The 25,197-nt window shown below is 36.9% G+C and overlaps 2 protein-coding genes across 2 annotated transcripts; both read right to left on the minus strand.

Moving 5' to 3' along the window:
• Positions 1-14,502: 14,502 nt before the first annotated feature.
• On the minus strand, positions 14,503-15,755 carry LOC127495543 (olfactory receptor 52Z1P-like). The gene has a single exon (XM_051862466.1). It carries the CDS (start codon positions 15,472-15,474, stop codon positions 14,503-14,505), a length of 972 nt encoding a protein of 323 aa, XP_051718426.1. The 5' UTR covers positions 15,475-15,755.
• A 6,235-nt stretch (positions 15,756-21,990) lies between these two features.
• Positions 21,991-22,992, minus strand: or30bw1 (odorant receptor, family 30, subfamily BW, member 1). The gene has a single exon (XM_051862605.1). It carries the CDS (start codon positions 22,990-22,992, stop codon positions 21,991-21,993), a length of 1,002 nt encoding a protein of 333 aa, XP_051718565.1.
• Between the last annotated feature and the right edge of the window lie 2,205 nt (positions 22,993-25,197).

Consider the following 25,197-nt stretch of genomic DNA (forward strand, 5'->3'; position numbering starts at 1 on the left):
CATATATTTAAGTATATAAGGCCTCATTTGCATATTAAAACATACATTTATTCAAAACTTGTAATACATTTTTTTCTTATGTTTATGCCAGTAATAAACTGGAGAAGTTTCACAGTGATATCTTCTAATTTAAAAAAAATCCCTATTCACCTGTAGTGTCTCGCCTTAATTAAATAATTTTTTTTATCGATAAATAGGTTAATAAAACATAGGCTATCTTTGTCATAGCATGAAGATGCTTTCAGATGATTTTTTTTTTTTCTCTTCATGAAGACGGCCTTGAGTTCTCCAACAGCGTGGGAGAATACTGGCTAATCCAAACACCAGCAAGTATTTCGGTAGTTACATCACATATATAGCCTACATAGTAGGCTACATCTAGACAAAAGTAAAGGTAACGTTATATGATTGAAAGGTGAGTGGTGCATTTTGAAAATGTTTTAAATCGGGCCTGAACGCTGGAGATTTTGAAAACAGATTTGATGATGGCAATGAACGAAAATGATGAATATTAGAGGGCCCAAAAGAACAGCAATGATAGCCTACTGTTACAACATTTCTCCTCATCTCACGCTTATGGCCACAGTCAATTTTACTCAATGAATTGAAACCACAGAAACAGGACATGAACGCTTTTTAACAAGTTGAAATCTAGTAATTACGGTAATTACAAAATGGCGTGCCATGAACACGCCTACAGTAAACGCTGCATCTGAGCGAAGTTAACATTTTTTCCTTATTACACGTATTCTGGAAACTTGGAACATATTTGTGAAATGTGCTTCACCAGTAGGCCTACATGGCAGGTTTTATTTAGGCTACATTTTAATTACTTTAATTAGAATTAGCCTACTGGATCAGTAGGCCTAAAAGCTTTGATACGCACATGACCCGTCACATCATGATATACAAAAATATATCCTAGGCCTAATGCATATTTAGTTTGTCAGCGTTATATTATTCATTTTTTATTGGATCAGTAGGCCACATTTATTGAAAATTTATTAAGGCCCGAGCACCAGTGGTGTGAGGACCCTATTGTAATTGCTCAGTCAATTCTTCTTCTTCTTCTCCGAAATGAATCACATTTTTGAGGGCCTAAACGTGCTCGAAAACTCACAAAACTTTGCACATGCGTCAGAAGTGTTGAAAATTTACGTCAGATATGGGTTTCAGAATTAGGTGTGGCAAAATGGCTCGATAGCGCCACCTACAAAATTTCAATTAAGCACCTTTCGCACTACGTTTCACGTACAGGTATGAAGTTCGGTAGACAGATGTAACAGCCCAATACCTACAAAAAAGTCCCTGGGTGCGAAATCTGTAAACCCAACAGTGAGATATTTAGAATTTTCTCTGCAAAATTTTTGCAGTTTTTGCCATTTCCAGACGTTGTACTTTAACAAACTCCTCCTAGAGCTTTGATCAGAAAAACATCATATTTGGTCAATCTAATCTAAAGGCCTTGGCGATGTTAAATTGCGATCTTGAGTTTTCGCTGAAGGGCGTGTCCGTGGTGGCCTGACAAAGTTTGATGTTTCGCCATGAAACAGGAAGCTGTTGTAACTCAGGCATACACTGTCCGATCTGCCCCAAACTTCACATGTTTTATTTAGTCCTGGCCTAAACACATCTATATGCCAATATTTAGTTAGTCATAGCGCCACCTGCTGGCAACCGGAAATGGCGTGCTTTGCACTGTAATTCACTCCCAGAAACACATTTGTATATGCCATGAAGTACCAAACATGCTAGAAACACGTTAAATCATGCAACACTTGGCTAAGTGCTAAAGTATGCAATTAATGCCACGAAACAAGAAGTTGTTGTAACTCAGACAAACAATTTTTTTATTGAGAATATAGACATGCCAAAAAGTGCTGAAAAACACTAAGGACGGGCACGCAAAGAATGAATACGCACTTTCCGCCATTACTGATCCCGGTCTTGGAAATACTGTAGATCTTTGCTCAACTCATCTTCCCGACACTCCAACTAAACCTGCTTTTAAGAAAGGGAAAACGGAAACTTTGGAAGATGTGATCATCAATTTCATCACTGATCAACGAGCGCTCTGATTCTCTTGAGAAGTTGGTGAGTGCTAACGCTATGAAAATTGAGGGTCTGAAAAAGACTGTGGACTTTGTCTCTGCTGAAGTTAAAGATGTGAAAGTTAAAGTTGATCACCTAGCTTCTCAATTACAACTCTGGGAGCAACGAATCGAGACTTGTGAAACTCGGCTAGCTGACCTGGAGAGATACTCGAGGCGCTGGAACCTTCGGCTGCAAGGGCTTCCAGAAAAAGAGAAGGAGAACATCAGGGATGAAGTCATTCGCATACATGAGCAAACATATCCTGAGGGGAAGGGCAGATTCCCTTTTGCCATAGACTCGGTTCACAGATTGGGGAAAAAGCAAAATCAAATTGGCAGCAAGTCTGCCCCTCGTGCTGTCATAGTACAGTTTATCTTGTGCATTATCAGGGATGCGGTATGGAAGGCAGCAAAATCTTCGGCTTTCTTAAAGGACAATGGGATGCGGTTTATGGAAGACCTTACTCCGCTGGATAGAGAAAGACGAAAGAAGTTGTGGCCTATCGTGGAAGAAGTAACGCGCAGCTGGAAAGGCTGCTTACTATGTGGGTGCACGCGCCTACATTGATGGTATTGAAATCGGTCTGCCTGCGTCTGCTGAAAAGTGGAAAGAAAAAAAAAATCACAAATCAGATTTTCTTTTACGAACAATTCCCTTTTCCATCCAGGTTATCGTCGATGAACGTTTTAAACTCAACGAACTAAGTTTTTGATTACCAATTACGTTCACATCTACGGATGATGCCTTTGTATCGTTACGGCTTGTGTCTTTGTTAAGTGTATTTCCCTTTGGCAACCAGTTGTCATACCTTGATGGTAGTATTTTCTTTTAGTATGTTCAGCTGAGCTACGGTTCTCAGGTTTATACTCACTACTTGTTGTGCTCTTTTTGCACTTACTGTAACATTTTTGTTTACTATCTTGTTCATCATTTCTATCTCTGTTATCTCTCTAAATGCCAGGGGTTTAAGAGATTCTGTGAAGCGTAAAGCGCTTTTTCTTTTTGGGAAGAAATACAATAGAGATTTCTGTTTCTTTCAAGAGTCTCACTCAACTATAAATGACTGTAACTTTTGGAAATCACAGTGGGGAGGTGATGCATGGTTTTCTCATGGATCTGAACGCTCCGCAGGTGTTTTAACACTAAAGAATAAGTTTTCTGGTGATGTTTTACATTACTATTGTGACCCCTGCGGGCACTTTATCTTTCTGATTCTTCGCATCAGTAATATTTTCATTATTTTGGTTAACATTTATGGTTACAATTCTTTAAATGAAAAGAAGGCTTTGTTTGAGACAATTGAAAACAAAATGGTGTTTTGGCTAAACAAATATCCATCTACAAACCCGATTCCAAAAAAGTTGGGACACTGTACAAATTGTGAATAAAAAAGGAATGCAATGATGTGGAAGTTTCAAATTTCAATATTTTATTCAGAATACAACATAGATGACATATCAAATGTTTAAACTGAGAAAATGTATCATTTTAAGGGAAAAATAAGTTGATTTTAAATTTCATGGCATCAACACATCTCAAAAAAGTTGGGACAAGGCCATGTTTACCACTGTGTGGCATCCCCTCTTCTTTTTATAACAGTCTGCAAACGTCTGGGGACTGAGGAGACAAGTTGCTCAAGTTTAGGAATAGGAATGTTGTCCCATTCTTGTCTAATACAGGCTTCTAGTTGCTCAACTGTCTTAGGTCTTCTTTGTTGCATCTTCCTCTTTATGATGCGCCAAATGTTTTTTATGGGTGAAAGATCTGGACTGCAGGCTGGCCATTTCAGTACCCGGATCCTTCTTCTACGCAGCCATGATGTTGTAATTGATGCAGTATGTGGTCTGGCATTGTCATGTTGGAAAATGCAAGGTCTTCCCTGAAAGAGACGACGTCTGGATGGGAGCATATGTTGTTGTAGAACTTGGATATACCTTTCAGCATTGATGGTGCCTTTCCAGATGTGTAAGCTGCCCATGCCACACGCACTCATGCAACCCCATACCATCAGAGATGCAGGCTTCTGAACTGAGCGCTGATAACAACTTGCGTTGTCCTTGTCCTCTTTAGTCCAGATGACATGGCGTCCCAGTTTTCCAAAAAGAACTTCAAATTTTGATTCGTCTGACCACAGAACAGTTTTCCACTTTGCCACAGTCCATTTTAAATGAGCCTTGGCCCAGAGAAAACGCCTGCGCTTCTGGATCATGTTTAGATATGGCTTCTTTTTTGACCTATAGAGTTTTAGCCGGCAACGGCGAATGGCACGGTGGATTGTGTTCACCGACAATGTTTTCTGGAAGTATTCCTGAGTCCATGTTGTGATTTCCATTACAGTAGCATTCCTGTATGTGATGCAGTGCCGTCTAAGGGCCCAAAGATCACAGGCATCCAGTATGGTTTTCTGGCCTTGACCCTTACGCACAGAGATTGTTTCAGATTCTCTGAATCTTTGGATGATATTATGCACTGTAGATGATGATAACTTCAAACTCTTTGCAATTTTTCTCTGAGAAACTCCTTTCTGATATTGCGCCACTATTTTTCGCCGCAGCATTGGGGGAATTGGTGATCCTCTGCCCATCTTGACTTCTGAGAGACACTGCCACTCTGAGAGGCTCTTTTTATACCCAATCATGTTGCCAATTGACCTAATAAGTTGCAAATTGGTCCTCCAGCTGTTCCTTATATGTACATTTAACTTTTCCGGCCTCTTATTGCTACCTGTCCCAACTTTTTTGGAATGTGTAGCTCTCATGAAATCCAAAATGATCCAATATTTGGCATGACATTTCAAAATGTCTCACTTTCAACATTTGATATGTTATCTATATTCAATTCAATTCAATTCACATTTATTTGTATAGCGCTTTTCACGATACATATCGTTTCAAAGCAGCTTTACAGAGAAAGCATATCAACATTACAATTTGGAGACTGCAGTTAGCTAATAATGTAATAATTTAGGCGATTAACATACAATCACTGTTAGCAATGTAATTGGAGGTAGAAGCAAAGAGCTCCTGGAAAAATGAATTACATATTAACAATAATTAGGATTTATAGAATGTGAATGTGCGTGTTGATCCAGATGTTGCATCTTCTGAAGTCATCGCAGGAGTTGGCGCCGTCTCTTCCAAAGTTTTAGTCATCTGAGGTCTTCTTAAGAGGCTGGATCCAAACTGAAACTGATGTACTCTCTAGTCACCTCGGGACGGGCGTCCCGAGGTAAAACAGAAAAGCAAATGGAGAATAATTAGCATAGCTGCTGTTCATAACATTAAGCAAAGATAGTCATGTGCAATTGATCTGATATGAGATGGATTATGTGAATGCTTGGCTGAAGAGATGTGTCTTTAATCTAGATTTAAACTGGGTGAGCGAGTCTGAGCCCCGAACATTATCAGGAAGGCTATTCCAGAGTTTAGGAGCCAAATGTGAAAACGCTCTCCCTCCTTTAGAGGACTTAGCTATCCTAGGTACAACCAGAAGTCCAGAGTTTTGTGATCTTAAAGAGCGTGAAGGATTGTAGGGCGATAAAAGGTCGGTTAAGTACACAGGAGCTAAACCACTTAGAGCCTTATAGGTCATTAGCAGTACTTTATAATCGATACGGAACTTAATAGGTAACCAGTGAAGAGATGATAAAATTGGTGTTATATGATCATATTTTCTTGACCTGGTAAGAACTCTAGCAGCTGCATTTTGTACCAATTGTAGCTTGTTTATTGAGGAAGCAGGGCAACCAGCTAGTAATGCATTACAGTAATCTAGTCTAGACGTCATGAAAGCATGAACTAACTTTTCTGCAACTGAAACAGATAACATATTCCGTATCTTAGCAATGTTTCTGAGGTGGAAGAAGGCTGTTTTTGTAACATATGAAATATGATTTTCAAAGGACAAGTTGCTGTCTAATATAACACCCAGGTCTTTAACTGTCGAGGATGGAGTAACAGTACATCCTTCTAAATGCAAATTGTAGTCTGAGAGATTCTGTGTACAGGTTTTTGGCCCAATAAGTAATACTTCAGTCTTATCTGAATTTAATAGAAGAAAATTACTAGTCATCCAATGTTTTACTTCTTTAACACACTCTGTCAGATTGGATAATTTAGAGTTTTCATCTGGTTGTGTTGAAATATATAATTGAGTATCATCGGCATAGCAGTGGAAACTAATTCCATGTCTTCTTATAATATTACCAAGTGGCAGCATGTATATTGAAAATAGCAGAGGGCCTAACACAGATCCTTGAGGCACTCCATAATTTACTATTGTTATCTTAGATTTTTCCCCGTTTAAATAAACAAAATTGTGACGGTCTGATAGATACGACCTAAACCACCGTAATGCCTGTCCCTGGATACCAGTGTAATTCTGTAGTTGATCTAGGAGTATTTTATGATCTATAGTGTCGAACGCAGCACTGAGATCAAGTAACACTAGTAATGAGATACAGCCTTGGTCAGAAGCTAGAAGTAAGTCATTTGTAATTTTAACGAGCGCAGTTTCTGTGCTATGATGAGACCTGAATCCTGACTGAAATTTTTCATAGATAGCATTTTTTTGCAGGAAGGAACACAATTGGACCGACACCACTTTTTCTAATATTTTCGATATAAATGGAAGATTTGAAATGGGTCTGTAATTTGCCAATACATTTGGATCTAATTGTGGTTTCTTAACGAGAGGCTTAATAACTGCTAACTTGAACGGTCTTGGAACGTGACCTAGAGATAAAGACGAGTTAATAATATTGAGAAGAGGCTCTTCTGCTACAGGTAACAATTCTTTCAGTAGTTTAGTGGGTATTGGATCTAATAAACATGTTGTTGGTTTAGACGCTGTGATAAGTTTATTTAGCTCTTCCTGTCCTATAGTTGTAAAGCACTGCAACTGTTCTTGAGGGACGATAATTGAGGCTGAATCATAAAACTCTGTCAAGGGTTGTACATTTACAACCGTATTTCTGATGCTTTCGATTTTTTCAGTAAAGAAATTCATAAAGTCATCGCTACTAAACTGTAATGAAATGTTTTGTTCTGGTGATGTCTGTTTATTTGTTAATCTAGCCACTGTACTAAATAAGAACCTTGGATTGTTTTGGTTATTTTCTATGAGTTTGCGGAGATGCTCGGCCCTGGCTGCTTTTAGAGTCTTTCTATAACGGGACGAGCTGTCTTTCCACGCGATTCTAAAGACCTCTAAACGAGTTTGTCTCCATTTGCGTTCTAGATTACGAGTTTCTCTTTTGATAGCGTGAGTAATATTGTTGTACCATGGTACAGTATTTTTCTCTCTAACCTTTTTTAATCTCATCGGTGCAACAGTATCTAATGTACTAGTGAAAGTGGTGCACATACTGCTAGTAATTTTCTCGAGATCATTTGTGTGTTTGGGTACAATGAGCAGGTGAGACAGATCAGGCAGTTTATTTGTGAATTTATCTTTAGTTGTCGGAAGAATTGTTCTACCTAGTCGATATCGTGGCGCAATTTGACAAATATCCGCAGTATGCAGTACGCATGTTACAAGGTAATGATCAGTGATATCATCACTTTGCGGTAGAACTTCTATATCAGTAGGATTGATTCCATGTGATATAATTAAATCTAGTGTATGATTAAGACGGTGAGTGGGTCCAGTGACGTTTTGTTTGACCCCAAACGAGTTTAGTAAATCTGTAAACGCAGCCCCTAACGCATCATTTGTATTATCTACATGAATGTTAAAATCTCCAACAATCAGCGCTTTATCAACGTTGACCAATAGGTCTGAGAGAAAGTCTGCAAACTCTTTTAGGAAATCAACATAAGGCCCTGGAGGTCTATAAACAGTAGCCAAAGCAAGAGATAGTAGCGACTTTTTATTTATATCTGAGAGTGTAACGTCTAGCACGAGAATTTCAAATGAGTTAAACCTGTAGTTTGTTTTCTGGGTAACGTTAAGAATCTCTCTATAGATTGTTGCAACACCACCGCCACGGCCAACCGGACGGCATTTATTTTTATAACAGTAGCCAGGTGGACAAGACTCATTAAGACCGAAATAATCATTTGGTTTAAGCCATGTTTCAGTAAGGCAAATTACATCAAGACTATTATCTGTGATCATTTCATTTATAATAACCGCCTTAGGTGTCAGCGATCTAATGTTTAGTAGCCCTAGCTTTAGAAATTGTTTTTGTTCGGTAATTTTGCGCATTTCTGGTTTGATCACGATCAGATTTTTTCTAGATCCTTTATTTTTATAGTTGAACCTCACTATTCGGGGAATAGACACAGTTTCTATAGACTGTATTACACTCACATTTCTATCAATTAAGTGGGTAGAACACAGACTGTGATTTGAGGTTTGACTTACTAGTCATACGGTGCGAAGCGTCTTGGAGATGTTCTCCGACAGAAGATCAGCTCCGATTTTGCTGGGGTGCAGGCCATCAGCACGGAAGAGCCTAGGTCGCTCCCAGAAAAGATTCCAATTATTTATAAAGAGCAGCTTCTGTTCAGTACACCAAGACATTAACCATTCATTTAAAGCAAATAATCTACTGAACCTTTCATGTCCACGTCGGTACGTCGGAAGCGGTCCGGACACGATGATCCTCGTCGCGGGCGATGTGGCTCGTACCGTCTCGATCAGGCTCCTGAAGTCCTGCTTCAGCACCTCCGTCTGCCGCAGCCTGGTGTCGTTCACCCCCACGTGCAGAACAACAGCTCCGATGCTCTCAGCGCCATTCAGGATCGCGGGAACCTGCGCAGAGACATCGAGGACACGAGCACCAGGAAAACAGTGACTGCGCACCTTACCTTTGGTTGTGGTAGCGTGGACGTGACGGACGATGGAGTCTCCGATGACCACGGCGTCTCGTTCTGCCTCGCGAAGAGGGGAGAAGCGGTTCCTCGTCGAGACCTCGAAGACCGGGGGCGGCGGAGGGGGAGAGGTCCTGGTCCGAGGCCTGTTCCGTTGTTGAAGAACCCAAGGTCCCTGGTGTGACGGCGCCGGAGTGAACGAGGGCTGGGATGAACGCGTTCTGGGTTCTCGGGCCCTGTGCAGAGAAGTACACGGCGTAGAAGAAGCAGGAATGTTAATATCGCGCTGCAAACTTACCGAGGATTGGTGAGCGTCAGCACGGGATGTTTCCAGCGCTGTTCGCCGCTCCCGTAGCTCGGCCTGTTTCTCCAGAAGGGTCCGGATCTGTCGTTCCACGGCCTCCAGCTCCAACTGCACCGCATGCAGCTCGAACGTGTCCTCACCTGCACTCAAAGATAGAGACACATTCGGTACGCCCGCCATTAGTATAGATGAACAATAATATTGTGAGTGAGAAGAGTACAAACGCTAGTGTGACCACGCCGCTATTGCTAACGGGCTAAAGCTAGTAGCGAATGTTCGAGAAGTCGGATAAAACTAGCGATATCAAGGCAATCCGAGTGTTTTTTATATAAAATAGTGTCGGGGATGTGTTCCCCCGCCGTAAAAGAGAGAATGGTAGGTTATAAATTTGATTTTAAGAAAAAAACAAGCAATTAGGAATCAACTCGACGGAGCTCTAACTCAAACAGCGCGGCAGCAACAAACAAGAAGTGACGATATGTGGCTTGGAATTAGCCCGCTCACATATCTCACAGCTAGTAGTCTATATTCTATTGTGAATAAAATATAAGTTTATGAGATTTGCAAATTATTGCATTCCTTTTTTATTCACAATTTGTACAGTGTCCCAACTTTTTTGGAATCGGGTTTGTAGTATACTTTGTTTGGGAGGAGATTTTAACATTGCTCCAGATAATATGTTAGATTGTATGCCACCAAAAAATGCCCCATGTAACTTGCTATTAAAAACTTTTATGGAGAAATATAACCTAATAGACATCTGGAGGCAAAAATATCCAGATAAAAAAACCTATACTTGGTGTAATACTAATTTTTCCAGACAATCAAGAATAGATTTCTGGCTTATATCTAAAAATGTTGCTTTACACAATATTTCTGTTGACATATTTCCAACTCCTCTTACTGACCACAAAGCCATTTTCCTCAATATGCAGATATCCTCTTATTACAGTTCGGCAAAATCATCTTATTGGAAACTTAATAATTCTTTATTGAAAATAGAATCAGTAAAAATAGAAATTACTCGCCTCATTAAGGTTTTTTTTTTTTTTTTTTTTTTTTTTAAAGGCTAATACAGAAAAAAAAAAAAAATACTGCATTTATTGAGAACTTTTTAAATTTGAGGCTTCTAAGTACTTAAGACATGTTGATAGTCACCTTGCTAAAATTCATAAAGAACAGGAAGATATAATTATAACTGAAATTACCTCACTTTTAAACAAAGGATCTAATAAATTCTCAGAAATAGATCAAATAAATATAGCAGATTTACAAAACCAGTTAGACAATATCTATAGAAAAAAGGCTGAAGGAGCCTTTGTAAGGTCTAAGAAAAGATGGTTGGAGGAAGGTGAACAGAATACCTCCTACTTCTTTAGACTAGAAAAAATCAGGCTACATTAAATAGTATTCATCAATTACAAATTAATAATAACATATCAAAGGACCCTAAAGAGATTTCAGAGTATTGCTCCACCTTCTACTGTGACCTATATGCATCACAATTTGATGCTAAAACCTCTAATGACTTCCTAAACTCAGTAGGTGAGATTAAAAAAAATAAAGAATTTAGATAGGGATATGTGTGACCAACCTATTAGTTTAGAAGAAATAATCAATTCAGTTCATAATTTAAAAAGTAATAAATCTCCCAGAACTGACAGTCTAACATCTGAGTTTTTTAAATTATTTTCTGAGCAGCTAGCCACTTTTCTCCTTTTAGTTTTTTGTGAAAGTTTGTCTAGTCCCAACCTCCCATACTATGACTCAAGGATTAATTACTCTTATCCCTAAGCCTAAAAAAGATTTGACTATTATCGATAATTGGAGGCCAATTAGTCTTTTGAATAATGATTATAAATTAATTGCTTCTATATTTGCTAAAATAATTAAAAATGTCCTAGACTTTATTATAGATGAAACTCAATCAGGATTCATGAAAAATAGACATATCTCAAATAACATTAGGTTAGTATTAGATATATTAGATTATTCATATTTAGTTAATGAAAATAGTTTTATTTTATTCTTAGATTTTCATAAAGCTTTTGATACTGTGGAACATAGTTTTTATTTTCTTCTTTAAAGGCTTTTGGGTTTGGTGAATTATTTTTGTGCAGCAGCAGAAACTCTCTATAATAATGCAAATTGCTCAATCAAACTTAAACATGGAACTACTTCTAGATTTGAACTAAAAAGAGGTATTAGACAGGGCTGTCCCATATCTCCTTATCTATTCCTGCTTGTAACCCAATTGTTATCAATGTATGTTAAAAAAAAGTAGTCTTAAGGGTATTTCAATTGCAAACAGAGAAATTATTTTATATTTATAAGTCAGTTAGCTGATGATACAACCCTTTTTCTAAAAAATAGTGACCAAATTCCAATTGCAATTAATGTTGTTAATAATTTTTCTAATGCTTCTGGTCTCTATATTAATAAATGTGAACTAATGGCTGTCAAAGACTGTGATTTAACCAATATTTGTAACATTCCTGTAAAAGATAGTGTAACATACTGAGGAATCATTATTGTTAAAGACCAGTTGGAAAGATGCTCTCTTAACTTTAAACCTATAATTGATCAAACTAAAAGGAAACTGAGCTTCTGGCTTCAAAGAGATCTGTCCCTAAAGGGGAGACTTCTCCTTACAAAGGCTGAAGGTATAGCCTGACTGACATATGCCTCTCTATCTCTGTATCTTGATAAACACACTAATATGAATATAGATAAAATGCTCTATGATTTCCTTTGGAAAAATCAAACACACTATATTAAAAAACTATCATTATGAATACATATGAGAATGGTGGCCTTAATTTCTTAGATTTCACCACTATGAACCACACCTTCAAGATTAATTGGATTAAGCTAAAAAACCTAAAAAATCCCTCTTCTGTCTGGAATTTTATTCTTCATTAAGTTTTTTCAAATTTTGGTGGTCTCAATTTTGTTTTGATGGGCAATTATAATATAGATAAAATCCCAGCAAAGTTATCTGCCTTTCACAAACAAGTGCTCCTATCTTGGTCATTAATATATATATATATATATATAATTTTTCTCCTCATCATTATTTAATTTGGAATAACAGAAACATTCTATACAAACATAAATCTTTTTTAAGAACTGGTTTGACAATAATATCAATTTGGTTAGTCAATTATACAACAAAGAAGGAATGCCCTTTTCTTATGATGAATTCCTTTCTTATTATAAAATACCAATTACTCCAAGAGAGTTTTCAGTTGTTTTTGGTTCAATTCCCTCGGGTACTCTCATGCTTTTTAGAGGTATTGATAAAAACCTTTCCCCTGAATTAACGTCTTTTGATGTTACAAAATCTTATATTGGTAACATTTGTTTTTCGTTAAATCCGAAGAATAATAATAGAGCTATTCGTACTCTTTTGTCTCATTGGATTTCTTTACTAAATGGAAAATTGATTTGCTGGAGGAAAGTGTGGTTATTACCTTAGAAATAAGATTAAAGAAGTTTCTTATAAGCTTATTCACAGATTTTATCCAGCAAAATCATTATTTACAAAAATTTAAAAAGGGAATAAATGTGAATTGTATTTTTTGTAACAAACATGAGGAAACTGCCTTGCGCTTATTTTGGCACTGGATATACTCGGTTACACTATGGTGTAAGGTTCAAAAATGTATCAACTAAAATATTCAATGTTCAAAAGCTCTTTCACGCTTGTGGGAAAACGTACTCTTTGGCAATCTCTCTTTTTGTCAAGAAGAACAGTGCTTTTACCTAATTAATTGGTCCCACTTTATATTAAGTGGACTTATCTACTATGTACTTACATTTAAATGAATCATTTGATACAATGCACTTATTGTGTACATAAATGTTTTTACATTGTACTTATATTTTAAAAACACCTGCATGTAATTACATCTGTAATTAATTTCTGTAACTACATTTATAATTACACTGTTGACCCATCCCTTACACCTTAACCCACCCTTAAACCTACCCATACCACCAATCCTGTCCTTAACTTTATCCGTATCTCACCTCAAAAGCAGCAAAAGTGTTTTGCAATTCAATATGAACACAATAAGTACATTGTACTTATTTTTTTGATGTAAGTACATAGTAAAGCCACCTAATATAAAGTGGGACCAATTAATTTACTTATATTGTTAACCAAATTTCACATTCATAAGTGCAAATTTACCAATAAGAAACCAAATTTTATGATTTTATTGCCTGAAATCTATATATATTGACAGTATCAGAGACTCTTTAGACAAGAAAGCTTTAAGAACTTTGAAAGCTTATGAACTTTATAATACATTTATTTGATTTGTATATGTATGTATATATGTATGTATATGTGTACATGTATATTTTCTATCTTTGTTTTGAACTTTTATATTTTCTCCCCCTGGCACTCTGTTTTATTTGTTGTAATTTGTTCTTTTGTTCTTTTCTCTTTTTTTTCTCTTTTTCTTTTCCTTTTTGATATTGTTTCTTGACATACTGTATGTTATTGTTCTTTAAATAAAAAAACAAAACAAAACAAAACAAAAAACTAATGGCTGTCTGAGGAAAATAAAGAAGATGATGCCATCTAGTGGCCATTAGTCCAAACTGAAAACCATGATCCTTCATTCATTGAGAATTCTGGTGAATTTTCAGGTGTTAATATTCATAAGATTAGAGTTTTCAAGCAGTAAAATAATTGTTCTTTCAAGTAACATGACACACATGCCTTTAGGACATTATGTAATTAAATTACATTTTTAATTTTCTTTTATCCTTTTAACAACATCTTAGTGAATAAAGCAAGAAATAGTCCATGATATTCAATATTTCTCATTCATTTTATGTATTATCTTGGTTAAGTGTTTATTTACATATTTAACTAAACATGTTTAAATGCATGGCTAGAAACTAGCCAGGAAAACGATTATTGGTGAACATTTATACTGTTTCTAAAGAACAACATACAAAGGAAATAAGAATAGTGATCTTTGGATTAAATATGTGAAGTATAATTCTCAGTTTATGTTTTCAGAGATTCTTCACCTCGGATAAAACAAAACAACAACAAAACCCTTTAACCTTTATCATGTATGTCATTTAGAATGAATGGTTTATTCATAGCACTTGCATAGAGGAAAATTAAGAAAATGACAAAAACTCATCTTTCTAAAAAGAAAATGAAACCATGTTAGAAATTTGCCATTAGTCTGATCGTATAACAAGGAAATAGGAAAAGCCTGCAAATTAAACAATTCACACTACTGATTATGTTATTGGAATATTTTAAGCTCTGCCCAACAGCATGGTCATCTGCATGCTAACTTCTCTGTGTCTCATTTTCCTCCTTAATGCATCTTTGATCTCTTTGGTTCTGAAGCAGTATATCATCGGATTGACAACAGGTGGAAGCAGATTGTACCACATAGTTAACATAACCCGGATGTCAGGAGTGAATGCCGCTGTCACATCAAATGTATAGACAACACATCTGGGGAGATAATACAGAAAAACAATAAGAAGCTGAGGAGTGCAAGTTAAGAATGTTTTATATCGAGCCTGAATGTCAGAAATTTTGAAAACAGATGTGAAGATGGCAATAAAAGAAAATATAATTAAAATCAAAGGGCCCAAAAGAATAAACATGGCCCATCCAAAAGCAAAAAACCTTTTCTGGTTTATATCTCGACAAGAGAGTTTAATTATTGCATTTCGTTCACAATAATTTTGGGTTATTACATTAGAAGCACAGTAGGGCTCATCGAAGGCATGATAAGCAATGATTGCTATCAAAGGTATGAACATTGTCCAAATCACTCCACATGCAATGAAAACAGTTTTGTTTGTAATAAGGACACAGTATCTCAGTGGGTTACGTACTGCAACAAACCGATCAATGGCCACTAATAGTATAACAAAAGAATTAATACTCCCCAAGTAATGAACAAAAAACATTTGCACAAAGCAACTATAAAATGATATAGTGTTGATATTGAACAGATATTTTGCAATGGCTTTAGGCAGCGTTACAGTTCCAAAAGCAAAATCACACACAGCAAGAATACAGAAGATTAAATAGGTGGGTTTCTGAAGGCTTCTCTCATAAGCAATGAATGCAATAATAAAGATATTTCCTCCTGCCAGTGTCAAGTAGACAAAAAACAAAAGGGTTCCTACAGCTCCATAATACTGAGGATTGAGTCCTGGAAATCCCAGCAGGTAGAATTCAGTAAAGACAGTGACATTGGTATAGGTCATGACTCTATACGGCTTCACAATGACCTGATAAAAAAAAAAATAAAAAAATAAAAAATGGATTAAATTACCAATTAGAAAAAGAAAATGAAAACAAAGCTGAATCTGAAAGTAGCATCAAAATAGCACAGCAAATTTGACTGTTAATGCAAAACATAAAATATTATAATAGCATTTAAACTTATATTCTTAGTAGATTTCAGACGATTACTTTCATAAGACATTGTTAATTAATGCAGAGACACAAAAGACCTGCTGCAGATGCGTACTGTATGTTGTTAGTATTGAAATCTTCTTCACGCTGAACATCCATCTGATGATGATACGATGAAATCATGCTTTATCATCTCTCTTGTAAGACCAAAGAGACTTTCCATGGTTGGCATGTTGAGGGAATGAGACACAACAAACCCTATTTATGACCTTTTGACAATTTTTACCTGGATAAACAAGACACCTAAAATTATCCCTTATGTTCTGTTAGAGGTTCCAAACAATATGACCAGTGTTGGGTGTAATGCATTACTAAGTAAACAATTACTGTAATTTAATTGCAATTATTTCTGATGCAACTGCATTAAAAACTGTACAGACTATAGAACAATAAAACAATATTGGATTTAATAACAAAATGCAATGTATTGTTTACATTGGCTAATGTTTTATTGTTCTTAAAACACAGAATAGATGTTGTTTACAAATGAACGCATGGTGACGGCACCTCAGGGTACTTCAGGCTGAATAAATCTGTTTTAAATTTAACGCTTCATTAATTTGACTTCTTCATATTTCCATACAGGTGCTGGTCATATAATTAGAATATCATCAAAAAGTTGATTTATTTCACTAATTCCTTTCAAAAAGTGAAACTTGTATATTATATTCATTCATTACACACAGACTGATATTTCTTTTAATTTTGATGATTATAACTGACAACTAAGGAAAATCCCAAATTCAGTATCTCAGAAAATTAGAATATTACTTAAGACCAATACAAAGAAAGGATTTTTAGAAATCATGGCCAACTGAAAAGTATGAACATGAAAAGTATGAGCATGTACAGCACTCAATACTTAGTTGGGGCTCCTTTTGCCTGAATTACTGCAGCAATGCGGCGTGGCATGGAGTCGATCAGTCTGTGGCACTGCTCAGGTGTTATAAGAGCCCAGGTTGCTCTGATAGTGGCCTTCAGCTCTTCTGCATTGTTGGGTCTGGCATATCGCATCTTCCTCTTCACAATACCCCATAGATTTTCTATGGGGTTAAGGTCAGGCGAGTTTGCTGGCCAGTTAAGAACAGGGATACCATGGTCCTTAAACCAGGTACTGGTAGCTTTGGCACTGTGTGCAGGTGCCAAGTCCTGTTGGAAAATGAAATCTGCATCTCCATAAAGTTGGTCAGCAGCAGGAAGCATGAAGTGCTCTAAAACTTCCTGGTATACGGCTGCGTTGACCTTGGACCTCAGAAAACACAGTGGACCAACACCAGCAGATGACATGGCACCCCAAACCATCACTGACTGTGGAAACTTTACACTGGACCTCAAGCAACGTGGATTGTGTGCCTCTCCTCTCTTCCTCCAGACTCTGGGACCCTGATTTCCAAAGGAAATGCAAAACTTACTTTCATCAGAGAACATAACTTTGGACCACTCAGCAGCAGTCCAGTCCTTTTTGTCTTTAGCCCAGGCGAGACGCTTCTGACGCTGTCTGTTGTTCAAGAGTGGCTTGACACAAGGAATGCGACAGCTGAAACCTGTCTTGCATACGTCTGTGCGTAGTGGTTCTTGAAGCACTGACTCCAGCTGCTGTCCACTCTTTGTGAATCTACCCCACATTTTTGAATGGGTTTTGTTTCACAATCCTCTCCAGGGTGCGGTTATCCCTATTGCTTGTACACTTTTTTCTACCACATCTTTTCCTTCCTTTCGCCTCTCTATTAATGTTCTTGGACACAGAGCTCCTTGTGCAAGGTGTCAATGGTCGTCTTTTGGACAACTGTCAAGTCAGCAGTCTTCCCCATGATTGTGTAGCCTACAGAACTAGACTGAGAGACCATTTAAAGGCCTTTGCAGGTGTTTTGAGTTAATTAGCTGATTAGAGTGTGGCACCAGGTGTCTTCAGTATTGAACCTTTTCACAATATTCAAATTTTCTGAGATACTGAATTTGGGATTTTCCTTAGTTGTCAGTTATAATCATCAAAATGAAAAGAAATAAACATTTGAAATATATCAGTCTGTGTGTAATGAATGAATATAATATACAAGTTTCACTTTTTGAATGGAATTAGTGAAATAAATCAACTTTTTGATGATATTCTAATTATATGACCAGCACCTGTATGTATTTAAATAGGCCTAAGACATCGGACAAACCCGAACGCAAGTGGCTGATTTTACATTTTAAAGCATGACCGTTTTTTATTTATTTATTTTTTTTTAACGAGATGATTTGTTGTCCAATGCTTGCATTACTTGGCACAAAGTCCTAATAAAATGTTTAATGGCAAACTCATGTTACCTTGTTTACCTGTTAACAAAATATGTGGGCCTATATATTGGTTCTGTAGGCCTATTATAGTTTTTAAAGGTTCCTATTTTAAGTGTCAACTTTATCCAATAAAAATAATCCAATTATTTATTTATCAACCCCCGCATTGTGTTATAATCTGTGTATGTACGAGTGAAATGAAAATAGATTCGAATTAACACTCACATCTGTAAATCTGTGCAGTAATGTGAGGACTGGAAAAAATGCAAGCAGAGAAGTGATATGAACATTCATTGCTTAAATACTTGAGCACACAGGCTAAATAATACTATTTGCTATAGATCGACATAATAACATCTGTTTTAGTAAAAACAAATTCCAAATCCATCTTTGCATATACAATAAAAAGCAAAGCATTGCAAGGTTTTTGTTGTATGCACAAAAAATATGGTTATTGTCTTATTTGTCACATATTTCAAGAATTAGTCTGATTCAGGGGAATCATAAGGGCCAAATCCTGACTGACGAGAGGAGGAGCTGGGGATGGAGGAGGGTAATTAGCTCCTGAGAAATGCGATAGCTGCTGATATACTGAGGTACTTATATATGGATGCTGTGATAGGCGTTGTATTCCTATAAGTTGACGCGAGTCACCTGGAAGTCAGCTGATGCGAGCTTGACTGACGTGACCTGCCAGAACTGATGCTGACGCTGAATAATCTTGAGTTTGTGTTTATCCACCGATCCTAATGGAAATATGAAGAATCCTAACAGTATAAAAATACAGAGCCCTGCATGACATGCAGAAAATATATCAGCCTATAGAAAATATCTCTCCTTTGCAATGCTATAATTTCATGCAGTCCTAAAAGTGGCACTGATTTATCTGCTGGATTAAATAATAAATACAATATAGCTAAAATCTCAAACAGTGTATCGTTTATATCAGCAACATATTTCGTGATATCGCCCAGCCCTAAAACTGCTCAATATTAAAGCTTATAGACAACATGACTTTTTGTAAAGCTGCTTTGAAACGATGTGTATTGAGCGTTATACAAATAAACTTGACTTTACTTCACTTGATGCAGTCCTGGCTCTATATATATCATGGCCACGAATTAAGAATTCATTCCCCAGATTTAGCAGTATAGCCTATTACATGCAGATTTTCTGCCTGAAGAACCCAGAGTTACCATACCAAGCGTACAGTACAGTAACTTCATCTAACTTGATTTGTCTTAATTTCATCAAAACATTAGCCAATTGATCGCAACTGAAATCTCCATGGTTAGCACTTAATATTTATGTAGCACAGTCAAACAGCGTAGATCATTCATAAAGTTAGCACAAAAAGGAATGCGTATGCGCATGCTCATGCCAATAAGCTCTGCTGTATTACAAACCAGTGAAATTAAGCATAGGCAGACATGTCGCCCCACCCCAATCGTCCAGACTTCCCTCTGGGGTTGCTCAATATGTCTCGCAGAAGTAGTGCAATATAACGCACATCGTTCCAGGAAATCCCCTATGGGCATAATACTATTGCTGTGCCTGAATAAAAAGAAGATAGAAATGCTTTGACTGATTAAACTTGAATATAACAAACAGACGACTACGACAATACATGGTTTATCTCTGTTCTTCAAGACTTCTCCGCTATTTCCATAATAATATAGTGTATTTATAATGCAATGCTAATCAAAATGCTATTTCAAACACTTGACTGATGTTATGAAGTGAGTTTGGAGTAAAAACACGTTATTAAATGTTGTCTTTTGTTGGACAAGATGTTCATAAACACTTCTCATGTTTGGTAAGGTTATATGTTTGACTTGTGTTGATTTTTCAAACACAGTGCTCTCAGATAGAGCGTCATTTTCTACTGATCACAGAGCAGCTCTTCACCAACATGCTGTGTACATATTTATATAAATAAAAATCGAAAAAAATCACAGCCTTTGTTATGTCATAATTGCACTAAGCCAAATCGCGATTTTGATTTGATTTCGATTAATCGCACAGCCCTTTTTGAGATTGCGATCTTTTAAAGGAACACTATGCAACTTTTGTCCCTCTAGCAGTTAAAAAACAAAACCGCATGCATTTTGCGGAAGAACATTATTTTGGTTGTGCTTCGGCTCTGAGTGACTGTGCGGATGAATATGATTGTCCTACTGCTCGTAAAACATTCACTACTAGCCTTAAGAGATACAACCAGTTTAGATGGAAATAATCTTAAGGTGACTAGCTGAAGTCATTACTGATATGGTACATCCTTAAAATAAATTCCAGCACAGCGCTACAACAATCATAATGAAATTACCCTTCATAATAGATAATAGACAAAGGCAGGAGGAAGCAGGTGGAAGCCCAGAGGTAGTACGAATGCCCTCGGTGGAATCAATGGTGGGAGTAGCTAGAGTGGAGTTAGCGGCCCAACCACCAGCATTGGAGCAGAGAGATCTGGAGACCCAGGCGAAGCTGAGGCAATGACGGGACTGGACGACACCACAGGATCCGGAGGCCTAGGCAGAGCCGCAGTGATGAGCACCTGAGCTGGAGCCAAGGTGTCAGTGGACTGAGGCGGAGCTGGTGCAACCAAGGACCATGGTGGAGCCAAAGGGAAGATGGAGCCTGGAGCCAAAGGGGTGGAGGGAGGAAGGGCAGCTGAAGGCCCGGAAGTCCATGTCATAGGCAAAGCAACGTCTGGCCAATGTGGAGCCGGTGGGACAAGGCAACCCGGTAGAGCCGTGAGGATGTCGGTACCAGGTGGAGCCGAGGGGGCTCCACAATCTTAATTTATTTTGATCATATATGCCTACACGAGCCTTGCTTATGAACTCATAGGTTTAGGATCAAGGCAAAAGCTTATATGAATAAGGATGCATGTGTTGACCAAAGCAGATTCCTAAAAACTGCTACAGTACAACACTACTGTACAACACTACAGTACGTTAATTTGTCCCATTTATTTTTTCATAAATTTTATTCTCAGACTTATTTATTCATACATTGTGTAAGTACAATGACATGTGAAAGACTATTATTTATATAGACTAAACACTTTTATTGCCTTGTATGGTTATACTGATTTATTACATTAAACAATAAAAAAAATGGTTGGGTCATCTGGGACACAAAGGCAGCTTTTTCACCTTTTGACCACAAGATGTCATTAGTGTGCAATGAACCATTTTTATGACACAGTTGAGGGGAAAGCCTTGATGCTTTGCAAAGCTTCATTTCACCATCACTACATTTTCTTGCTGCTAGATCCATTGTTTTTTCTGCTGTCTGGTGTTCTGTCACGCGGTCCACAAAGGATGTTGAAGAGAAAGGTTTGAGTTCAAACAGCAAGTGTAGCTTTAATAAAATGAAACAAACTTGAGAATCAAAGTAACAGTGTTTTTAAACACATACATAACCAGACAATGAACTGAGATAGCCTGAGGGCATTATATACACAAGATATTGAACTAAAACACGAACAGTTGTGCTGTAATTAATCATATAATTAATTGTCATGATAACCAAGGAACAAGAAGCACATAGAACAAAGAAAACAAAAATAAACATACTAAAAGTCCTTGAAAACGAAACAAAAACAGATTAAACATGAATATAATATAATATAATATATTGTAATATGAAGAAAAGTGGTTTAGGGTACATTAAAAAATGCAGATATTTGCTCATTTTTAACACAGTAAAAAAAAACAATTCTTAGTGTGGCTCAGGTATAATGTATATAAGCTGAAGTTATATATAAGTTTAATATAATTATAATATAAGTTATAATATAAGTTTGTATATAAGTTATATTCTTTTACAAATTGACTGAGGAAAAATATAAAATAAATTTAAAAAAGAGAAAACATCTCAAACCTTCTTATGGAAGAATATGCCATCAAAGCTTTACCAAGTACAACAGGTAGAGGACACTCATAAAATTCACTATTAATATATATATATATATATATATATATATATATAGTAAGCAACAATACTGGACCAGATTCTTTTTAACCAAGACTGACCTTTCTATTGACTCCAACCTGTTTTATTTTAAATTTTTTAATTATTGCCTCTTTGATCTCTTTAGTCCTGAAGGAATATATAAACGGGTTAACAACAGCAGGGAAGAGACTGTACATCATGGAAACCACAATGCGGATATCAGTACTAAATTCATAGCCAGCAACGTGTGTCATATACACAAATGTTCTGGGTAGATAATACAGACATATGATCAATAACTGTGGAGTGCACGTGGAAAATGCTTTATAACGTCCTTCTGAATTTGAGATTCTCAACACAGAGATGATGATAGAGACGTAAGAAAATAAGATGAAACTTAAAGGACCCCACAGAACAAACATGGCAATGGCTGCAGATGTGACTTTCATGGTAGTTACATCTCCACATGTCAGTTTGCTTAAAGCAACATGATCACAGTAGCAATGAGGTATGACATTTGACCCACAGTAATTCACACTGAGGGCCAGGAGAGTGACTCCAACTAACTGCAGCATGTTTGCTATCCAAACACACGCACACAGAATGGCAATAGTTGAATTTTTAATCAGGGCATGATATCTGAGAGGATTGCAAATAGCTATGAATCGATCAAGAGCCATCAGTGCCATGAGAAATGAATTTGTAGCCCCAAGAAAATGGACAAAATACATCTGCACGAAGCAGGCGTTGAATGATATGATTTTGTCAGACATCCAGTACTTTGCAATGACTCTTGGGTAGGTTGTCGTTCCAAGTGCAAGATCTGCCATTGCAAGGTTACAGAAGATTATGTATGTTGGTTTCTGAATGCTTTTTTCACATATCACAAAGACAATGATAAAAATATTCCCAGTAGCAAGAAGAAGGTATAAGATGAAAAACAAAGCTCCTACACATCCGTAATATTCAGGAGGGAGGCTAGGAAAACCTCGTAGAACAAACTCAGTGATCGTTGTTGTTGTTGTGTTTGCATTTTGGTAGGTTCCTTCATTGCTGCCCGACCCCATCTGGTGGAAATAAAAAGTAACAATAAAACTGTTATATGTATAAGACAAAACAAAGGAGCAAGAACTTTTTCTAGAAAATGATAGCTTACATGAATATACTTACAGCACAGGTCAGAGTGTCCTCAGTTACATTATGGGTACGAGTTTGCTTTGGCTTTGGCTTATAAATGCTCACATTGTAGATACACTTAAACTCTTTGACGTAATGTATAACTCTCACATGTACAAAAGCCCTCTGGGAGACCCTGTAGAACAGCAATTTTATTGTGTTATTGTTTTAAAATTACAGCAGGGGGTGGAAAGAGCTGATTTGTTGCATATATTTACTGTATAGTGTATTTATATACTTATTCACTGTCAACTTTATATTGCCTATAATGATGAAGTGCAGAGTTAAAATAAATCAATCAATAAACAAGTTTGCTACTTCCTTCTTTAAATCAATGTTGGTTGATCCATACTGAAATAGAAAACTGCTTTCTTCTGCCAAGGATTCAAAGCTGCCATTAATAGAACAACAAATGTGCTCAGGTCTAAAACGACACTTTAGAACTAGTAACGACGGCTTGGGCTGTTTAAGCAGTGGTGGACAGTACAAAGTAATTTTACTTACTGTACTTAAGTATATTTTTCAAGTATCTATACTCTATCAGAGTATTTTTATTTTGTGAAACTTTTACTTTTACTTCACTACATTCCACAGCATAATATCATACTTTTTATACCATTACATTTCATAAAAAACATGTCAAAAAACAAGTGATGGAGTGAAAAGTAAGTTACTAATGCCGAATTTTTGGGGTTATTCTGACTTGTTTGCACACTTGAGTTATCAGTAGTAGTTATCAGTGTGACAGTATACTAAAATAAAATGTTTTCTTACTAGGACAATTATACAAATTACATGTCTGTATAATCTTCCTGATTGACTAGTGCTGGCTACAATTCATATAATTCATAATGATATCAGACTGAGCTGTAACCTTTTTAAGCTCTATCTGTGTGTCAAGTATTTTATAGTAAAATTGAAAAGGACTGAATACTTTACTGCAGTAATATTTTAATAGCGTATCTGTACTTTTACCCAAGTAATTTGTATACTTCGTCCAACACTGTGTTTAAGTAAAGCAATTAGTGTATTAGATTATTACTGGGTGGAGTATTATGAGAGAAAGAGAGAGAGAGAGCGAGAGCATGTGTGATTACCTGCATCTGAATGTAGCATCCATACCTTTCAAGGGTTCAAGGCCCGTTCTCACCAAGAACGATAACTATAAAGATAACTATAACAATAACTATCTACCCTCCACACCAATGCATCATAACGTTCTGTTTATGCAGGAGTTCCCTTTCGACGCTTCAAGTTTTTTGGCAGATGGCAGTCCATGGCGTCACATACAGAACACCTGTGCATATAAAAGGGTGCATGAGTTACACAACATTAGTGTCTCTGTGTCCTCACTTTTTCGGGCCCTGCTGCTTCCACCGTGGCAGTGCGGTAGTTCCAATCATGGGGCTCGCAGTTTGAGTTGGCAGAGGATTTTGAGTAGGGAGTTTCCCATTCTCGTTCCTCTCTTGCCAGCCCTAGCGATCAAATGGATCCGAAAGCCCGCTCTGCAGCATCTTCTGATCCAGCATCGAGCATGTTGCTAGCGTCCAGCTCTGAGGGGGCGAAGAAAGTGAGTTTGTTGAGCCCTTCCTTCCTGTCAACCCTGCTTATGGGAAATTGCATGAAATGGCCCATGCCACGGCCAGGTTGAAATTGAGCTGATCCTCTCTTCGGAAATAACTATATTATTGTCACGGCTTGAGCTTGATCTGTTCTGTTCTTTTCATGTCTGTGTTTCTAGATTGCATTTTCCTGTTTGTAGAGCCCTTCTAAATTTAAGGTATTATTTTTATAAAAAATCTTTATGGGAGTTTTTATTGAAAAGGAAAAAAAGTTATTTGCTTTTGTGATCATGAGTATTTGAATATTGGAATGTGGATTCACATTTGGGATCGCAACCATTATTTTTTTTCATCATCTTTTTTCTTTTGAGGGTGATTCATATCTTGTTAGCGTACAAAGTTTTAATGCGGTTGAAATTTAGGGGAAAATGACAGAAAACATATTTTTATTTTATTGGAAATCTGTTTAACCAATGAGGTGCTCTCATGGTGACCCCTCGAGTTCGAGGGGCGGAGAAAAAAAAAAATACAGCC

This window comes from Ctenopharyngodon idella, chromosome 15 (genome assembly GCF_019924925.1).
Source record: "Ctenopharyngodon idella isolate HZGC_01 chromosome 15, HZGC01, whole genome shotgun sequence".
NCBI classification, from domain to species: Eukaryota; Metazoa; Chordata; class Actinopteri; order Cypriniformes; family Xenocyprididae; genus Ctenopharyngodon; species Ctenopharyngodon idella.

What these genes read in the sequence shown, in the direction of transcription:
- LOC127495543 (XM_051862466.1), bottom strand. Translation starts at nt 15,474, where the DNA reads ATGACCTATACCAATGTCACTGTCTTTACTGAATTCTACCTGCTGGGA.
- or30bw1 (XM_051862605.1), bottom strand. Translation starts at nt 22,992, where the DNA reads ATGGGGTCGGGCAGCAATGAAGGAACCTACCAAAATGCAAACACAACA.